This window comes from Solenopsis invicta, chromosome 15, assembly GCF_016802725.1.
Source record: "Solenopsis invicta isolate M01_SB chromosome 15, UNIL_Sinv_3.0, whole genome shotgun sequence".
Taxonomy (NCBI): domain Eukaryota; kingdom Metazoa; phylum Arthropoda; class Insecta; order Hymenoptera; family Formicidae; genus Solenopsis; species Solenopsis invicta.
This window is the reverse complement of record NC_052678.1, coordinates 4,723,178-4,742,973: the sequence shown is the minus strand read 5'-3', so window position 1 is coordinate 4,742,973 and position 19,796 is coordinate 4,723,178. Positions and strand designations below refer to the sequence as shown.

Below are 19,796 nucleotides of genomic sequence, written 5' to 3'. Positions count from 1 at the left end.
GCAAAACACGCTCGATTCGCGGACGACCGGTCATGGATCACGGATCACTCGACGATCCCTTCAAGGTGGTTCTCTTCTCGTTGCCTATTGCTTCGTCTTTTCAAAAATTACCAGTCCATCGTTCAATGAACGATATAACTCAAGGTTTAAGTTTTTTATAAAGGGAACGAGAAATAATTTTATTAACAAGTATCTGTCAGATTCCTTAAACCTCAACTTAAATCATTTGTTGCGTTCAATATATTGCAAATGCTCCTATCGAATAGATCAGTCCTGGTTGAGATCAGCGGAGCAGCGCGAAAGGGATTATTTCATCTTGTTAACAAATATCTGCTAATTTCTTTTTTAATTCTCGACTTAAATCATTCATCCTTGAAAAAAAAAGTCGTTGCATCAGTAGAAATCTGATTCCCCCAACATGTCTGTTCAAAAATGGGAGAATCAGAAATCTTGCGAAAATGCCGGATGTTAGCAAGTCGTTAAACGTTCTAATTATAAAAAATTCCTTTCAACGATAAAACGACACCAAACAGATTATTTCTGTTTGAGGTCAATGGAGCAGTTTAAATTATTTGTCCATTAAAAAAAGAATCTTGTTGCTCTAATTAAAAATCTACTAATTCAACATTCAACTTATGTCTATTCAAAAACAGACAAATCAGAAACCTTGAGTAAAATCTATCAAACATTTAATTTATAAAATTTTGAGTCTTATTATCAAATTATTTTTCTCAGTATTGCATTAGATATATTACATTATAAACATTCCTCTGCCATTGTTTCGCAATTCCTTTCGACGATAAAGCGATATCGGATAGATTACTTTCGTTTGAGGTCAGCGAGGCAATGTAAGGGAGAAGATTATTTGATCTTGTCCTCAATATAATCGATGCCGATCCGTGCAGTAACGCGAGACGGAAGAACTCGGCCGACTAGCTCGCCAATAGTTGCGCAAATCTACGTAGAACGAGCTTTCGTAATGCGTAATCCCCGGTACACGTAACGAGTTAGACAGACCACGGTCGCGGACGTGCGGCTGCGATATTGCACTCGTAGTACAGCATTTGCCGATTTCGACGCGCACCCGCGGAATTTTTTAACGCTTCGCAATAGGGTAGGCGTATCGTGCATCCGATTTTGCATCTTTATCGAGGTCAGTTCAAATTGCTCAAGGAACGGAAAAGGAGTGGGTAGCGAGGTTACATGCTCCACGAATGTCGCGAATGCAATCAGTTTTTTTCCCTCTCTTTTATCGAGAGAGGATACGCCCTGATGACAGATCGTTTCGAACGGGGTAAAATTCATTAACCCGCTTCAATGATGTCACCCTCTTGAAAAAGGTTTTCAATAACAGCACACAAAAGAATGAATTCTTAAAAAAAATGCATAAATGCTTTAATCTAAAAAATATTTTATGCTTAGAACTGCGCTAAGAATAAATAATATTCGATTAAGAATAAATTATTCTTGAAATAAAGCGAAAAAATATTCTTAATTAAAAACAAATTTTACTTTGTTTAAAAAATAAAATTAAACTGTTTAACATTAAATATGCTTGTATTAGAATTATTTCTTTTTCAATGCGGGCGAGTTGCTGCGGCGGATTCATTGCACATTTCACTCATGTTGTTTGTGGGTAGCAGATCCGCTGCGGCAGATCTGCCTGTGTTGTACACACGTAGACAGAAATGCCTAGCCATTTGAATTTGCACGAGTGTCAAGGCGAGTTCAAGACGCGCGCTCCTTTCTAAATATTCGTGAATTATTATGACCAATGATTATTCGAAAAGCGGTAATGTAAACTTAAATTCTAATAAAAATTAGAAAGTAAAACTAAATTTAAACTAATCTGAGCTTAAACTGAACTTAAACTAAACTGAACAACACTAACAATAAGACTGGAAACTAAATCTCAAACTAAGTTAAAAAATTAAACTCAATAATAAATAAATCAATTATAAACAATGTAGTATTATTTTTTTAATAAAATTGCAATTAAATTACAAAATATTCCGCAATTCTTTCTCATTTTGTCAAACTATTTTTTCTAAAAAAATAATGCAAAGAATTATGTTTTTAATTCTTCTCTAACCGTACAGAGATTATATGGCGGGAAAGAATCTAAAGACATCCGTGTAAATTACTAACAAAATTAAATTAAACAATAATTATTTATTTTGAGTATTGATAAGAGTATATTCAATGCTGAGAATAAATTATTGATTATACCATTTTAACTCTGAGAGATGTCTCTAAGGATAGGCAGAGAACAAATATATTTTTTTAAACGGAGTGCCTTATGATTTATTACAGAAGCTAATAGCTGGTCTCAAGATGAGCTATTCAAACGCAATAACAAAGTTACTTTTTCTTAAGTATTTTCCGAGTTATAACGTTTAACAGTTCTATGTCCCGAAAAAAAACTGGCTTATCTTGCAAAAAATCTTATCTAGTTACACGGGCTTATCTTGCAAAAAATAAAAGTTTAACAAAAAAGTGTTTCAGATAAAAGTTACAGAGCATGAAATGGTCTATCACCTGATGATGATATCCTTGTAGGACTTTGTGATATTTTGTCAAGAAAAAAATTCTTCAAATTTTCCTCAAACCAATCTGTTGTTAAATCAAGAATATTATGAAATTTATCACAAATTTCCATTGTCTAATCTAATCCAAATCTGTCTTAAAAAATTAATGAAATAACATCAAGATCATTTTATTCTAGATTTAAGAATTTCCTTATTTAAGAATATAATATTCCCTTCCCAGTAATAATTATAATTGTCTCTACATCAATCTTGTTTTATGATACGTAGAAGAATAATAGCATTGAATTCAGAAATCTTATCTGTGGGTGTGCACCTTTGGCTCCATTGCGCGTTGCTCCATTTTGGCGAGCACTTCTACGAGATTTTTTGATACTCGAACTCGTTTACGATCGATTCATTCTTCTTGCATATTCTGCATCAGTTACGAGTTACGAGTTACGATTCCTGACCTTTTCGCGGCGAGGTATTCCGAATCACGATGTGCTCGGGGAACGAAGCTATTATTCCGCTCCCTCGCTCGTTTCTTCTCACGTCTTTCGTACACCGGTGACCTATGTGGCAACATCCACAACCGTAACGCGAGATGACTACGTTTCAATAGGATTTACATGATATTTCTTAGTTCCCAGAATTAAATCGCCATTAGAGCGTATAGTGTCGTAAACATTTTACAGTGCGTTACCTGGGAAATACGCGATGCGTGAAAAAAATATAACAATAATCCGTATATCTTTTTCAGAGTCTGCGTGCGCGTCGCGCGGGCACGATGCCGATTAGCTCCACCGAACATTGCGCCTACACTTTTTTATTTCAACAAGTGTCGCGACTTTGCTTACGTAAAATTGCGTGCCGCGCATTAGCCGCAAAACGATCGTTACGATACGCCGCCACCGTCCCGCGGCGGGCGTACCGCAAAACGCAAAACTTTCCTAATCGGCGTCCCACGACGATCCGATCGCTCTCTTCTTGCTCTTCCGATTTCTATCTGGATTAAGACACAAGAGTTGCGTCACGAACCGCGCCGCGATTTCTTCTGCGAGAAATCCCGCGTCGCGATCTTTCTTCGCGGAATTCTTTTCTTTGTGTCCGTGTAAAAAAATATAACAAGAAATGGCATGGGATATTAATTAATTATACACCTTAATCTAAATTTAAGGCTTATAAGGGTTAATATAAAAAGAAACGAATACATAAAAAGCAACAAGCTTCTAATCTGCAGAAGTTGAACAAACATTTGGATGCATTCGTTGCATCTTTACAGTCTTGAACCAATTCGTACGGTTTAATAGTGAAGTAACATTTGAGCCATACTTAAATTACGCTAGACACAACGCAAGATGGAAAAGTAGGCCAGCACGTGAATAGCACTTTATTAAATCTTAATTGCTTATTTGACGTTGCACGACGACGAGTGAGTTAGAAATATTAGTCATTATATTATTTTGTAATCGTGCAAATTACAAAATATTTTACACACAGTGCGCTCATTAATTCACAATGAAAATAATTAACTTGTACCTCTTATTTTTAATTTACGAACGAATAGAATTTAATCTAATTTAAATAAGATTGTCGTCCATTACATGATAATTAATTTTTTGGAAAAAATAAAGAGAGAAGAAGAAAGATAGGGACCGCGGTAGAGAAAACAGGCTTTCTCTTCCTTCTCTCTAAATTGGAATCAGTGTATTATTCACTAAAAGACAGTGAATAGTCTGTTTTCAGTGATATACTTGTAACTATTTCATTCAGTGATACATGCACTGATTTTTCAGTAATAACACACTCATTCACTGAAAAATAGTGAATAGTCACTGATAACACAGTTATAAGTATAGCACCGCAAATCAGTGAAATTCCACTGATTCCGATTTAGAGAGTTTCATTGAATCTTTTTTCCATAGTCTTTATATATCAATTTTCAGAATATTTAAAGAAGAGATGTACAAGATGATTAATTTGCGATGAACATCGCGAGAAACATGGTGAATTCGTAGGAAGGGGAAACAATTTATTCATCTAGAGTATGTACAGGCACCGGAACATGTCGATTGACCGCGATTTCGCTAGATTCAGAAGGCCCCTATCAGATGTTGGGACTGATAGTGATGAGGTTGGAAACCTGACGACGGATTGAATACCTGCTGCGTGGCGTACGGCTGAGTTCCTGGGAATGCCCGCGAACCACCATAGTGCCCCAGGTTGATGGGAGCGGGACCGGCCGGTGGTCCAGAATAAGCTGAAACTATATACAAGACATCACCGCGTTAGAAAATATCCGACAATTTTAAGTAATTAAACAATTGCGCATCTAAATGCAATTGATAGTTATTGAGATGACAATTACGTTAATAATTAATTAGATCAACATTCGTGGCATAAAAATATCCTTCAATATTTCAGGTTGTAATAATTTACTTTGTACATTTTTTTTTAATTTATCCCTCAGAATAGCGTCGTTGTACTTTTGTTTCAGGCAACGCTCGCTTTTTAAACCTCTCGTCCACTCTTCCCGCGACTTCTCCATCAATCTATGAAACTTTTACATTTTATACTTTGTACCGTGTTGCCGCGAGTAGACTGTAAAATATGTTTCCCATTCATGCCCTACGTCAGCGATTTACGCCGCGGCCCACGCAGCGGGTCATCGGTCTCTCCCTGGTCTGCTTTGTGCTCACCTTGACCCTGCTCCTCGTTCGGATGTTCGTTCGCGTGCTTATAAGCCTGGGCCTCCGCCTCGGCGAGTTCGGCCAGTCTGGCTGCCTTCAGGGCCGCCACTTCCGGCGTGTCCACGACTGTGCCGTCCTCGGCCAGTGGCGCTGGTACGAAGGTGGTGGTCTTCGCCGGCAGCGCGTAGTTCTTCTGGCCCACAAAGTTGGCCCGTGCCTCGTATTGCAGGGGTTGCTGGTGATGATCTACCGGAGCGTAGATAGGTGCCGACACGTGATTGGCCGTCTGATAGATCGGAGTAGGCTGCTGGTAGCTGGCCTGTCTCAGATAAGGCGCCGAGGTCGGCTGAACGGCCGGGTAGCTGTACCTGGGCGACGAGATCTGCGGATTGTAACCGGAATAATGTTGCTGATTCTTATCTGGCGCCTGGGCCGCACGGGCGGCAGCCTTCGCGAATTCGGCAAAGTGCGCGGCCTTCGCCTGCGCCACTTCCGGCGTGTCGATGACATTGCCATCTTCGCCGACTGGAGCGGGCGGCGCGTAGGTCGGCCTGACCTGTTGATGAACCAAGCCACCCTCATACGGAGACGAACCGACGTATGCGGCTCTACAAGTCACCGCCGTGGCGAGCAGAAAAATCTAAAAGGGAAACGAAATTGCAATTAGAAATTTCTAAATTCCACACGGGAAAATACGTATTACGAAAAAATATTACATTTTTTTATATTTTATATATTGTTTCCAAAAAGCTTTAGCTTGCAGACGGCTCTTGATCGACTTTCGAGGGGGGAGGGGGAAATCTGGTAGAAACGATGCCGATGCGCTTTAATCGTCACGAATTACCAATACATAATCGATATTTGATCCGCCGCTTATCGGGTCATCTCGTTGCGCGATCTCGATCGGCATTTCTCACTGGGCGATTTCTTTCGACCTACCGCAACCTTTCACTTTCCTTTGTCCCGGGATCACTCACCAGGCCTCTCATGACGATCCAGGGGCGTGTATCCTTCGCTGAACTCCCACACACCTTTCTCCCAATAAAAAGAGCGCTGCTGTGTGCCTGTCAGTACTCGCTCCCAGGAGTGAGGGACCCGGACCGGGCGTCGGTTCTGTGTTTTGTGTTCCTGGAGAACGGTCGGTTGGTACCATTTATAGTCGCGTTCGTCCGTCCCCTCCCACGTGGATCCGATCGCCGGCGACCTGGGGGGAGCCAGAGGTGATCGGCTAACCCGGGAAGTTCGCCGGAAAGATCGGAAAAGGGAAGGCTATTCTTCTCTCTTTCTGTCTCTCTCTTTCTTTCTCTCGTTCTGTCTCTGTCTTTCGTCAAATCCAACCTTGACATTTGTACACGGTTTCTGCGCTTCGTGACCGGAAACGTATCGTGGAGCTAATGCACTCGATTACATCTTGATTAACATCACCGTTGATTTTTCGCAGAGTGGATTTTCATTTGCTGAACTGAACTAAAAGACCTTTCGATTATTTATCGATCGTCTTTCTTACAATACTTTTATTTTCTTTCCTGGAATTTTCCGGCAAACAATTAGCTTCTGACGCGAGTTATTAATTCCCTGTCACGGTGTTGCGTAAATCAACCTGATATTATCCTCTTATCGATTAAAGGGGCGTATATTTTTTCTCACTCCCGCGTGATCCTGTTTAAATCCATGTCACCGATAGAAGGGACCTCGGCGCTGAGAAACAACAAAGGCGTGTATCGACGCTAAACGACTCACCAGCCCTGAGCAAACGAAGGACTCGAAGTCGAAGGACGAGCTACATTAAGAATGCATTCTCACAATAAAAAGCACATTGCTCGTAATGCATTTATACGTTTTGCGGTGCATACGGACCTCCGTAAGCCGTGCGATAAATTTTGCGCAAAAGTCATGCTCTACTACGACTAAAAATTAATTCCATTTTTCTTACGCATTTTTCATGCGTAAACGTTTACGGTAGTTGTTTCTAAAGTTATGACTTTCATTTCGATTACATTTTTTTGTCATTCGTAACTTTTTAATCAGTTACTAAAGTAATCAAATTAAAGGTAATTTAAAAGCCTATAATAACTTATATAAAATTGGCAGAATACTCTTTTATGAATTAAATTTGGTTCTTGGGCCTAAATTATTCCAATAAAATTGTCAAAATCATTTTAAAACTTTAAAACTTTTTCTATTTTTAAATAATACGATAGACATAGAGAGAGCAGTTGTAATAATAACCCTATATATTTATAATATCTTTCTGATTTATTATATCTTTCTTACCCTTCTAATTTAATTCAAATTCTTAGAAAAACTTTACTAAAATAAAAAGTGTACGCATCATTAAAAAATTAAATATAGACGTAAAATTAACTTAATTATAAAAATTTACGGAGACAAATTTAAATAAAAAAAAATATTTTTGAAGATACTATGAACAGTACCGGTCAACAATATTGCATTATTTATAAAAACAAGAAATTCGTTTTAATAATAAGAAGAAAAATGTATATAACTATTATGAAATTTTATTTCAATAAAATAAAATTTTATTTTAATAAAATTATTTTATTTTCTATTCTATCGGCATTAAAATAGAACTTTATCATTTTATTTTTATAAAATTGCTTTGAGAAAAAAAAAGAAATAATTTATATTTGCGTTTTTTATATTTTTAAGACAATACTTTTATCGATACTGTATGTTTAATTAATAAACTTTTATTTTACCTTTTTGTAATAATATTTCATATAAATTATAATAAAATAAATTTTGAATAAAAATAAAATATAAAAACTTGATGTACCTTTGTCGCATATATGTATAATACCTTCTAACATTTATTTCAGTTACTACATATTTACTTAAGTAATTACAATTACTTTTAATTAAGCTACTGTTATTTTAATTTAATTTAATTTCAACTAAAATTGTCAAAACAATTAAAATAACTGATTTATAATCTTCTTAAAAAATATTTAACGTTACAGCAATGCATTCTCTAAAATTTCCCATGACTTTAATTACAATATTTCGGTTGGTCAATTCACTTTACTTCTTTTCAAATATATATAATCTTTAAATAAACATAAATAATAATTAAGGGAAGACAATTTTCTCTTTTTTTTGCGACAAAATACATACGTGCCATGCATCGAATACATGTATGTTAAACGGATATGGTGTTCACGTACGTGTCGCGTGAACACCTTTGACACTATCTGACGTGGTCAACGTTGACAAGCCCACGTGCGAGTCGATAAATGCTAACAGGTAAGGTGACGCGTTACTATCATCGTGACCGCGCCTTTCCTAGCCGTTGCTCTATTATCGATCTTCATCGCTACGTTCGATCGAATCGACGAGGTGATCTATCGTGGCCACCTCTGAGCCGCTCGCTCGCCGAGTGCAGCGTGTCGATGCGATATATGAAAGCGAGCGACGGTGAGCAACCGTTTACCACGCTCAATGTCAACACCTCTTCCCTGTCCAGCAGAAACATTCCAAACTGAGCGGGTTCGCGCGAGCAGGTCTTTAGGCCGAGATAGGAACACTCTCTTGTTCCCTCAGATTGGGCAAATCGCCGCACCGCGCGATTCGGTGAAACGCGAGAGTATCGCGAAACGTCACGGTAATCGCGTGTGTGTAATACGAGAAAGCGGACGCGGCGGTTCTTGCTCTTTTTCCCCGACAACGTGCTCGCGCGACAAAACCCGCCGATTGCATTAGCCCACGCTAGCCTCCCCGCCGACGTTACGTTAGATAGTTCGGTGCCTAAAACCGCCGAGGTTGACCTGAAAAGTCAATTGCGCGAGAAACGACCAAAAATCGTACGCAACAGATCTTTTATTGTCGTCTTGACGATTATGTCATTATTATCGGCAAGATTACGTGCTCTTGGCAACGTATGGGATTACAGGAGATATTCGCTGCAACGCATTGATATAGAAAACATTAATTTTTGATATTAAATTTTTTTTTACAGTTTTAATTATTTCTCTTGTAAACGAGCGAAGATCAAATATTTCATATCCTCAATTTTGTTTAATCGATCTAATGTCCGTATCGGAATAGAAATGAGGATCGAGATTGGATTGGAATTTGACCAATTAAAGTAAACTTCATTGAAGTTGAGATTGGTTTTCGTTCTTCCGATTGGTTAAATTCCAAACCAATTTCAATCTCAATCTCTAGTCTGATACGGGCATAGCATGAATCAAAGAATTTTGCTTGGAGATCTCGACTGTGTAGTTTGACGATTATAATTGTGCGTGTTGATTGAAGAATTACGCTACCACAACGTATTACGTAAAGTCCAATTCAATATAGAACAGTTAAGGGTTGAGAAATATTGATGGGCGTTAATGACGAGTTTACGAATGGCGAGTGCATGACTTTCATGGTCAACAGCGTCGTTTGTCAAATCGCAGAAGACACGATTGGCTTCCAAAATTGAATTATTACTTACGATACCTTGTAAATCATTACGGTGCGAGCACACGGCTGGAAAACTTTTTTTTTCTGAGACCACGACCCCTTAATGGCGCCACTTTGTCACCTCGAACAGCCCCGCGCAAGTTTCGTGCGAACGATTAAAAGACCATTACGAATTCTGTACCGGTTTTGCTGGAAGTATCAATAAACTTGTCGCAATAAATTCGTATGAATTTGTAGTTAATATTTCAATGTCTAATTATGAACTTTTCATACCTGTCCTATAGGACAGGTTCCTTTGCAGCTTCGGTCAAGATGGTGGTGTGTGCGAAATGAGCATGGCTAATTTTATTTTAGAAATTTGCAGCAATGTATTAAAATGTTTAAGGCATTTATATAAAATTTTGAGAAATATTTCTATTCGCACTGCGACGATCTATAATTAACGTTTCTATTTATAAACAATTTGTAATAAAAAATATCGAATATTGCGATAAAATATTTGTTTAAAATATACGTTTATTAATCTCTTGTCGATCTCTTTGACCAGGCTCGCCTGTTAGAACGCATTCCCGTTGCACATATCGCTAGGTACGTTGCATCCTTGCAGGCCAATGTGGATTACTTATACGCAACTTTCAATCCTTGCTTGAGAAACTCACAAATAAAAAAAAAAAGACGTTTATGCTTCATAGTAATATTAACTCTGTAATATAATTGTATAAAAAAACAGTATAAAAAATCCAAACGTTACGGCAAAATAAAAAAAAAATGTTACAACATTTTCTTACGAGAACGTTCAACAAATTCCTAACTTCAATTTACAACATAGAGGTAACGAACGGTAGATTACGGCGCGTAGACGGTCCAGATTTATTTACAATTTAAGGTGAGCTTGTATGCGTTAACGAGCCGGGTTCAACGATAGTAGTAATAAACGAGCGACGCGCTGGACGCGATCCAGGATGACCGGCTGCTCGTAGTAAGCCGATCTCACAGCTTCTTCGTGGTGGCTGAGCTTCTCGTTGATATGCGCCGCCGCGTGTTCCGCCTTAGCGAGGGCGACTTCCGGCGTGTCGACGACGCGGCCGTCGGGACCGATCGGTGCGCCGGGGACCAGCTTCGTCGTCACTGCGACCGGTTGCACCAGCTGCACGTTATCGACTACGGCGGCGTTGGACGGCGCGATGTAAGCGAGCACGTGGTGGGCCGACTTGACGGCTTCCGCGGCCAAATTGATTCTCTCGTTGATGTGAGCGGCCGCGTGCTCGGCCTTGGCCAACGCGACTTCCGCGGTGTCGACTACCCGGCCATCCACGCCAATCGGAGCACCAGGCACCAAATTAGCGTAGAACAGCGGCGAATTGGCAAAGGCGCAAGCCAGGACGGCGGAAAGAACAATCTGAAAGAATATGTCAGCGTGTTACGATCGGCTTCCTAAATATTTATTTAATAAAATGTCTAAAATTAATCTGATTAATTCTTGTTTGAGTTTTTTATCATCAAGCTATTGAATTTAAATGTAACAGATTTAAATAGATACATTTATAGAAATTGAGAAAAATGTCATGTAATTAGTATGATACTTGAGAGCAAGAAAAATGGAATTCGTGTATGGTAACTCCGGTATTTATACGCCGCAAAATCAGAAGAAAATAGGAGCAGAGATAACTTGCTTGTAACCACTTTGTTACGTGGCGCACCGATCGGTCCCGACGGCCGAGTCGTCGACACGCCGGAAGTCGCCCTCGCTAAGGCGGAACACGCGGCGGCGCATATCAACGAGAAGCTCAGCCACCACGAAGAAGCTGTGAGATCGGCTTACTACGAGCAGCCGGTCGTCCTGGATCGCGTCCTGCGCGTCGCTCGTTCATTACTACTATCGTTGAACCCGGTTCGTTAACGCATACAAGCTCACCTTAAGGGGGAAACCTCATTTACACGGTCGAAAAATACATGATTTTCACGAATTTTTTTCTTGGGTGTAATGCCTTTATATTATATTTGTATTGTGTTTATAACTTTAACTTTTTATTCTTAATATTAACGAAACTAGTATAAGTTAAATCAATTTGTGAGTGTTATAAATGCGTAACGATGTATTGCAATTTACATAAAATGATTACTCTCTCTGTAGGAAGTATAAAAGATTTATTATTTCATGATACACAAGGGTAAAAAGTTAATAAAGGAGTACACAAAAATGCAAACTTGACTCTTGTACTTTTTATCCAATTTGATTGTCTCACTTATGAGTGATCATAAATTCCATCACTTTTAATACACGACAAAAATACCAGGATTTTTTAAAGTTTTTTTTTTCAAATATAAGAAAATAAATATTTCGTATTTCTAATTTTTTTTATAATAGTAGACAGTATAAAGTTTTTATTAGTACATTTCTTTTAAATATAATAAATAAAATTTGATAATATATTAAGTTTTTTGATAGGTGCGGTGTTTATACCAAAGTTATCAAGACAATTGGACAAAGCTATATTCAATCAACAGTATCTAATAATTAAATTACTCTATTCACTTGCCTTTGTTTTTTCCATCAACAACAATATAACAAAATAATAAAAAAAACCACAGTAGTCTTCTAAATATTACTAAAGCTTCTTAGAGATTCTCTATCGGTACTCACCAAGACCTTCATGTCGAACGAAATTACTCAGCTCCTCAGCGCTGCCGATCAGGATCAGTACTCGCCAAGGTGCTCGGCTAATATGTTGTGCACCCCGTCCACGCGGCTTTATATACTCCCCCGTGCGTAAAAAGGCTTTGTGCCGAACCAGGCGCCGCTACCAGGATGTATTCCATCGCAACGCAAATACCAGTGTCCAATAAAAACCGAGACGTATCTGACATTGACGTTCCATCATTTCGCTCCCGTTCGCATAATCGCGAATCGTATCGGTCTCGTCGGTCCTCACGACGCCCGTCTAAATTGGTTCCCCTTCCGACTAGATTAATCAGAGCTGCGTTAAAAAAACCGATTGTTCAAGAGATTCGTTGCGCTCGCCTTTTTTTACGTCAATTTGTCGATGACTTGTAGATGATTTTCTTTTCGTCTTATTCGTTTTAATCGCCAATCGCTGACGAAATATTTAAGCCTTTGTCTCCTGACAGGTCAAGTATTTTTTTAATCAAGAAAAAATTCTTTATTTTGGCCTTACATAGTGATCGTAATAACTTTACATGATTACGTAATTAATTAAACTAATTGAATGAAATAATATTGACGCGTAAGATACATTCTTTTAGCTTTCTAAAAATGGAATTCATATGAAGTTGTTTCAACATCTCCTAAGATTATTGTTTACCATCTAAAGAAATGCGTGTCTTCTAAAATTTGTAATCTACAGTGCCCAATTTTTTCTCCTCTAGACTTAATCCATGAAATATCTCCTAGAGAATGTAGTAATTTCTACTAAAATTCTAACATTTTGTGTGGAAAATTGATAGTATGAAGAATAACTATCCGTTAAATACCACAGGTTTCAGTAAAAAAAAAAACAAATTTTTGGTTATTTGCTGGATATCTTTATCTGTAAAATAGCTATCGGGAGGTGTGAAGAAATCGGTCATAGATCAATTAAAAGATAGTCAGAAATGCGACGAGTGGGTATGGATCGACAAATCTGTTTTCGTCAGACTAATCGAGGATTAAGTAACGCGACAGGTATGCAAGTAGGCAGGCTTCCTTAATCAAGCAGAAACGACAACAAGCCCGCTCTAGAGGTCCGCTCCGATTGCGCGATCGAGCGCAGCCTTCGAAGCGCGTCGCAGGCGCGACCTTCTAGATCACGGCCGATCTGGCAGAGAAATGGAAACGGGATCAGGTGTCTTCCCAGCCTCGGCAGGAAAGAAACGGAAAGAAAATCCCTCTCCGTTTCATCTCGTCGTCCCTCGTCGTCTCTCCCCTCGTCGTCTCTTCTTATCCGGCGTAAACTCTCGCTTTACAAAACTAGGCTTATCTTACCCAGGCGAAACGGAAGCTGCAGACCACACACACACTCACGAGCCGAGATCTCTTTCTTCGCGCCCTCCCACGCTATCGGCCTTCTATTACGTGACCCATAAAGAGAAGAACTATAAAGGCGAGCGCAGTGACTGCACCGGTGCACGTCACTGAGTGCATCCCGCGACGTTACGCTACTCGTTATCTAGAATTGCGTGGAATTACTTTCGGCGTAAATAAATCACGCGAGAGATGAAGCGTTTCGTGATCGTACTACTCAGTTTGGTAAGCCTGGCCTCAGCCAAACCCGCTTTTCTGTCCGTACCCTTGACGTACGCGGCACCCCTGGTACCCGCTACGCAAATTGGTATCAACAACGGAGCACCGGACGATCCTGAAGTCACGGCCGCGCACGACGACGAGAGGACGAGGGTGGCGAACGAAGCTGCGAGATCGGTTGTTGGATTGTTACGAGGACGACAATCGTCCTCCCTCGTTCGCTACGATGCACCGCCAATTCTGACGTCCTCCGCGCCTCTCGGCGCCGACGGCAGGGTCGTGGACACGCCGGAAGTCGCGGTCGCGAAGGCGGCTCACGCGACCGCGCACGTCAACGAGAGGATCAACCTGGCGAACGAGGTTGCAAGGTCCGGTGGTGGCGCACTGGATTCGCCTGACGACGTCGACAACAGTTCGGACGGCAGAATCTTGGACGCATCAAAAGTCACGGCCACCCACGCAAATGAGAAGACCGACCAGACAAATGAAGCTGCGACGTCCGGCGATTCTCTTATACGCGTGAACAGCCGTGTGGTGCCGTTGGTGCTCGGCAACGGCGTCGTCGCTGCCCTGGTGCGCGTCGGCCCCGACGGCAGGCCGCTGGATGTGCCGGAAGTGGTCGCGCGCGGCGAAGGGAATCTGGCGAACGACGTGAGGTCCGTCGACGCTCTGGCAGTCGCCGGTCCGGCGCTCGCTTACGGCAGATTGATTTACTAAGGAAGGTTTCGCGCTTGAAGAGAAAATATAGCTTACCTTGCACGCAGCTTCGTATTAAATAACTGCGGAATTTCAGATGACAGTCGTAAATTATTGGTACGTCTATTGTAGAGACCTTCTCAACAAAAAAATGATAAACTCGACTATGACAGTAACAGAGACTCCTATCTGTTTCTTGCTTATTTTAACTGAAAATCCATGTGTATTCTGTACTAGATATATAAAAATAAATGATACACACACACACATATATATATATATATATACACATACACCAAAGCCAATATATCGTAAGGTAACCAATAAAATTGTTATCATACATGAATATGATACTTCACTTAATCCGCACATATTTTACGCTAGGCTATTCGACTCGTCCCGATAAAATGCAAATGCGAGAGACACGTACGGCAAGAGTTTTCCATATTTCATTATTCCATATGGTCCCCGTAAGAGGGATTTCGCATGGCAGATCCTCGCGTACGAGTCGAAAGTCTCCGCACCCCTGAGCAATCGATCGCGATGTCATCGGGATGACTCTCGTCGTCGAGAGGCGTACCGTGGATACACGATCGTAGGTAATCGGCTGATAAATTAACAATAATCCGCGGCATCTTCCTCCTCGGGATCCATCCCGCCATCGGCAACCTCCCCGCGATAACGAGCGTTGTGTTATGCGCGACCCTGACGGCCGACGTATTAGGGCATGCATAGTTGGGCGGATCTCGGCTCGGAAAAAAGCACCGCCGGTCCGGCGGTCTCTCGGCGGCAGGCGGCAGACACCGTGAAGCCGGATTCCGAAGTCCGCGACCTCGAAGGGACCACTCGCGTGACCAGTTCTCGCCGCGGTGATCCACCGGCGTGGTACGACTTCGCGAATTTCTCGCGACTCGCGAGGGAAGAGGATGCAGGAGGGCGAGCATCACGACACCGCAGGGCGTGGTTGCACGCGACCGCGTGCGTATATAAACGTGTCCTGGCGTGTCGTGTCGCGTCGAGGATATACCGTAGGTGCCGCCGACACGATCGCCATGAGGAGCGAAATCGTAAGTTATCGTCTCCTGCGACTCCTCGCGTAGGTGGATCGCGATTCTGAGACTCCGTCGCGACTGCACTCCGGGGTTGGTCCCTGGTTAATAGTTTAGCTGCATATACCGAAATTATCTCTCTGTACAAAAGGTTGCTTGGTGCAGATCGTCGGGAATTCACCCCTTCTCGTGTAATCTTTAACTTTCCTAGTTAAAAATTCTCTTTATCTGTCTCGGAAAGGACAGTTGTAATTTTGTATTTCGTATTTCACGTAGCTATTGTAAATTATATCAAATTAACATTTGGATTATGTTTAAAGTTTGAAATGTATTATAAAAAGCTTGAACGGTACTACGACGAAGATATGACTTATACGGTGATACTAATTCACTTTGCGACAGGTCTCACAAATCGCAACGCGAGAAATGTCAATTATAAATTAATCTTATCTATTTTTTTTTTTCAGATTTTTGTTATTTACTATTTGTTCGGCTGCGGCTTCGCTAAGCCGCCGGTGTTCCTCAGCTATCAGGACAGCCTGGGCCAATACAGTTTCGGCTACAGCGCGCCAGGATCAGCCAGGTCGGAGGTCAGAACGTCCAACGGCGCGACCAGAGGCAGTTACAGCTACGTCGACGAGACCGGTGTCATCCAGACCGCGCAATACTTCGCCGATAGTGAAAATGGGTTCCAGGTGATCGCGACGAATCTGCCGCAGGCGCCGCTTCCGGTTCAGGACACGCCGGAAGTGATGGCCGCGCGCACAGAGCATCTCCAGGCCCTGGAACTGGCGGCCAAGAGGGACGAGGAGGCTCAGCATCGCGAGGAGAATCGGGTGAATGCGAGCGAGAAGAAGATCGGGGAGAGCCAAAGTGACGGGAATCTTTCTAAGACGCTGGAACAACCGGGAACCAAGATCGCGGAGACTTCACAGAATGGAAAGGAGCAGAAAGCATTGGAGAACACGAAGAATATCGAACTGAAGGACAGCGACGAGACTCTGCAGGCGGTCGCTTCGAGAAACGGCATTGACAAGGCGAGCGAGAAGAGCGCGCAAAAGGTACGTCAACCGTGAAATGCCAAAGACAATGGGCTTGTAAAACGAAAAGAAAGTGGTAAAAGCGATAAAAGCTCTTGAACATTTTCAATAGATTACTTCGTAAAATTTGCAAATTCCTAAAAGGTCGTCCAATGGAATGTCTAAGGTGTACGCGGACGTTTCGAAATAATTCCGCTCCAAAATTCTTCTCTCATTGGCATTTTCCGACATTGTCCACAGGAATTCGTTGAAGGAGTATCGCAGGAGATTGTCGACGGCGCAAATATCCCAGCGATCCCATTAATCTTCTCACGCGTGCTCTCGTCTCAGGCGCCGGGACAACACGCGATACCGATATTTCGGATCTCCTATGGGAACTACGAGCTCGAGCCTTCCGTCATACCGGAGTCATCGATCGCTGAAGGTCATTATGATTGTAGCTCACCTTACCGTTCACTCTCTCTCTCTTTCTCTCTCCTCTGCTCTGATTGCAAATACCAAGTCGCCGTGGGCTATTTTCGTTAAACACTTTCAAACTTTCCGTTCAGCATGGTATCCCGCAACATTTCTATACACACGTCTTCGAATTATTTCACGAGTTAAACGTTTTTTTTTTTTTTTTTTTTTATGTTCATTTGAAGCTGCGAGAAAAGATTACAGCTACGCGACGCCCTAAAAATAATCCCTTTTCCATTAAAAAGTTAAAAAAGGTACGATCGCATCAAGATCGTATTCCTTCATTTATACCTACCTTCTTTTCGCCGCTCTTCCGAAGGTCGTCCCATTTCCGGGACCGAAGACCGTTTGAGGCCACTCCTCTCCCACTGCGATCGCGACCGGTTCGCAAACTCGTTCGTTGATACCGTAAATTGGGTTTGCAACAAATCACGTGGTGCAAATTGCAGCAAATTATAAAGAGGGTAGCGCTAGAATCGATGCTAATGAACATGATTGTCTCGCCGTTTTTTTCCGCAGGTGCTTCCGGCGTGATCACGCCAGCGGCAACAGCCTTGAAGAGCGCAATGCCGATCCAGACCGAGGGAGCAGCTACGCTGGTAGCTCCGAAGAAGGAACAACCATCGTCGCAACGTACGACCGAACAGATTCGCGCCGTCAATCCTGTGTCGATCGCACCGATTAGCGCAATCCCGAGGCCGAATGTCATCAGATACGTAGCGTCCACACCCTTCCACTATGTCGCCTACGTTTTGTAAACACAGCGGGGAGAATATAAAGTATTCGATTCCCTGGGGCACTCGCGGTATAGGCTGGAATTAGAAGGTCGAACAATGTGAAATGATCAAACTGGGATTGGGATTCTCTTCTTTCTGCGTTTGTCAAGATATTTTTATTCTTCTTTACAAAATAATGCAGGATGTTGTCGGACAATACAACGGAGTAGTACACGTATATGGTCGATACTAAGGACAAAGATAATCAAAATCAGCATCGTCGTCGCCATCGCCGCCATCGTCACTCGTCATTGGTACATGGAGACATTGGTATAGCGTGAGAAGTAATACTTAGGTATATAAATGGGATGTTAAATAGTAGTGTCTAAAAAAGAAAAAAAAAAAGAATCTAGCTCTTTATAGTCGATGGGAGAGCCTAATTATGAACTAATGTAAGACATCCGATAATAAAATGACGAAACTACTACACAATAGCGCCTACACCATACGTCAATTAGAACAAAGCATACCTTCAACACTTTGATCACGTTCAAGAGACGTCGAACAGGACGATTTGGACACGAGCGAAAAATACCAGTGTTAAAATGTCAAACTCTCCGCCTCGCCTTAAGTCTTAAATCTTTGATTAAATTGATCCGAGGTGAGCGGGGGGGTTGGCGATTCTCGAAAAGGCAACGTCATTCGAACGCAGCGCAATATTGCCTCGGTCAGACGAGCTCATCATTATCCTCAAAATTGTGAGACAATTGCGTAATCGGGTAATCCTTGTTCGGGAGAATTTTCACTTCAGCGGACGCCGGGTCCACCCTTGCCGGCCCAAGATTTATTCTTAATTCTGAATCGTTTACGGTAGGTGTTGCGACCGCGCAACTCTGCGGGCGATTTAAGCTCGAGGTGGATCGCGCTCTGCACTAATTCGTTACCACGGCGGAGAACGAATCTCGGTGATTACAGGCGGGTGCATCTCGCGCGAAATTAATTACAGTTGGTCGAACTGGTCGGTTGTAGCTTCATCCGTTTCCCGCGCACTCAAGCCACAATGCAGAAACCGCCGATCATAAATCGCAACGGTGCAGCAATTTGAATAACGAAAACGACAAGCAGGCTTTGATAACAAGACTACCGACCACTGTTCGATCGGTAATAATAATGTCAACGATAATAATGATACAATAAAATTATAATAGCGTCTTTTTTTGCGTGAAGGAAGAGTTATAACGACGTAATTGATATCTGTGCCTCTCCACGCCCCGCTGTTGCCCAATTCTCTATACATAACATTCTCTTTTACATATATATTTATATATATATAAATCTAAATTTTATAATATGTATTTATATAATGTTCATATTTATATATAACACACTTGTTCTAGACGTCAAACGCATTAACTTCGAAGCTCGGATGATCGATACCCTCCGATCCTCGTCGCGCGTACTCTTCTTATTTTTTTTATGTACTGTCTGTTCATCAACCCGCACGCGGTTTCTCCCTATTCTCCCACCTCTACCTGATCTACATATTCGCTACGCTGCTACTAGTGACGGATAATTACGGCGCGCAATTGTACGGAATGCTGTTAACACAGGCGCTTAACGCTCGCGCGAATGTTCCGAGTATTTTCATACGCTCGTTTAAATGCAGGAGCACCCACAGAGCACAACTTATCCGAAGGACGTTCTGGAACGTTCTCTAAACGTCTTTAGGACATCCCTTGGAGGTCCGTGCTGTATGGGAAGATACATTTCGAAATACTCCTTTATACCTCTGGCGGGATACGCGTATCTTGTACCTGTGGACGCCACCCGCCGCGATTCTTTCGAACATCTACGACTCTGCGAAAGCTGCACGGGTTAATGAGATTCGCAGTCAAAAGTCGTTCGAGAAATGCCCTGAAGTGCCAAATCTTAATGACCCGCGCAGTTTCCCAG

At 41.8% G+C, this 19,796-nt stretch overlaps 3 protein-coding genes across 3 annotated transcripts; 2 read left to right on the top strand and 1 right to left on the bottom strand.

Moving 5' to 3' along the window:
- Positions 1 to 3,740: 3,740 nt before the first annotated feature.
- Positions 3,741 to 12,419, bottom strand: LOC105207835. The gene is made up of 5 exons (XM_039458040.1): positions 12,291 to 12,419; positions 10,553 to 11,045; positions 6,196 to 6,233; positions 5,228 to 5,858; positions 3,741 to 4,794 (listed from the first exon to the last, which is right to left on the bottom strand). Exons 1-5 carry the CDS (start codon positions 12,300 to 12,302, stop codon positions 4,622 to 4,624), a joined length of 1,347 nt encoding a protein of 448 aa, XP_039313974.1. The 5' UTR covers positions 12,303 to 12,419; the 3' UTR covers positions 3,741 to 4,621.
- Positions 12,420 to 13,708: 1,289 nt separating this feature from the next.
- LOC105207726 (cuticle protein 18.7) lies at positions 13,709 to 14,924 on the top strand. Its single transcript, XM_011177340.3, has one exon. It carries the CDS (start codon positions 13,860 to 13,862, stop codon positions 14,601 to 14,603), a length of 744 nt encoding a protein of 247 aa, XP_011175642.1. The 5' UTR covers positions 13,709 to 13,859; the 3' UTR covers positions 14,604 to 14,924.
- A 569-nt stretch (positions 14,925 to 15,493) lies between these two features.
- On the top strand, positions 15,494 to 18,341 carry LOC105207720. The gene is made up of 4 exons (XM_011177328.3): positions 15,494 to 15,649; positions 16,099 to 16,692; positions 16,912 to 17,095; positions 17,647 to 18,341. Exons 1-4 carry the CDS (start codon positions 15,509 to 15,511, stop codon positions 17,883 to 17,885), a joined length of 1,158 nt encoding a protein of 385 aa, XP_011175630.2. The 5' UTR covers positions 15,494 to 15,508; the 3' UTR covers positions 17,886 to 18,341.
- The last annotated feature ends 1,455 nt before the right edge of the window (positions 18,342 to 19,796 follow it).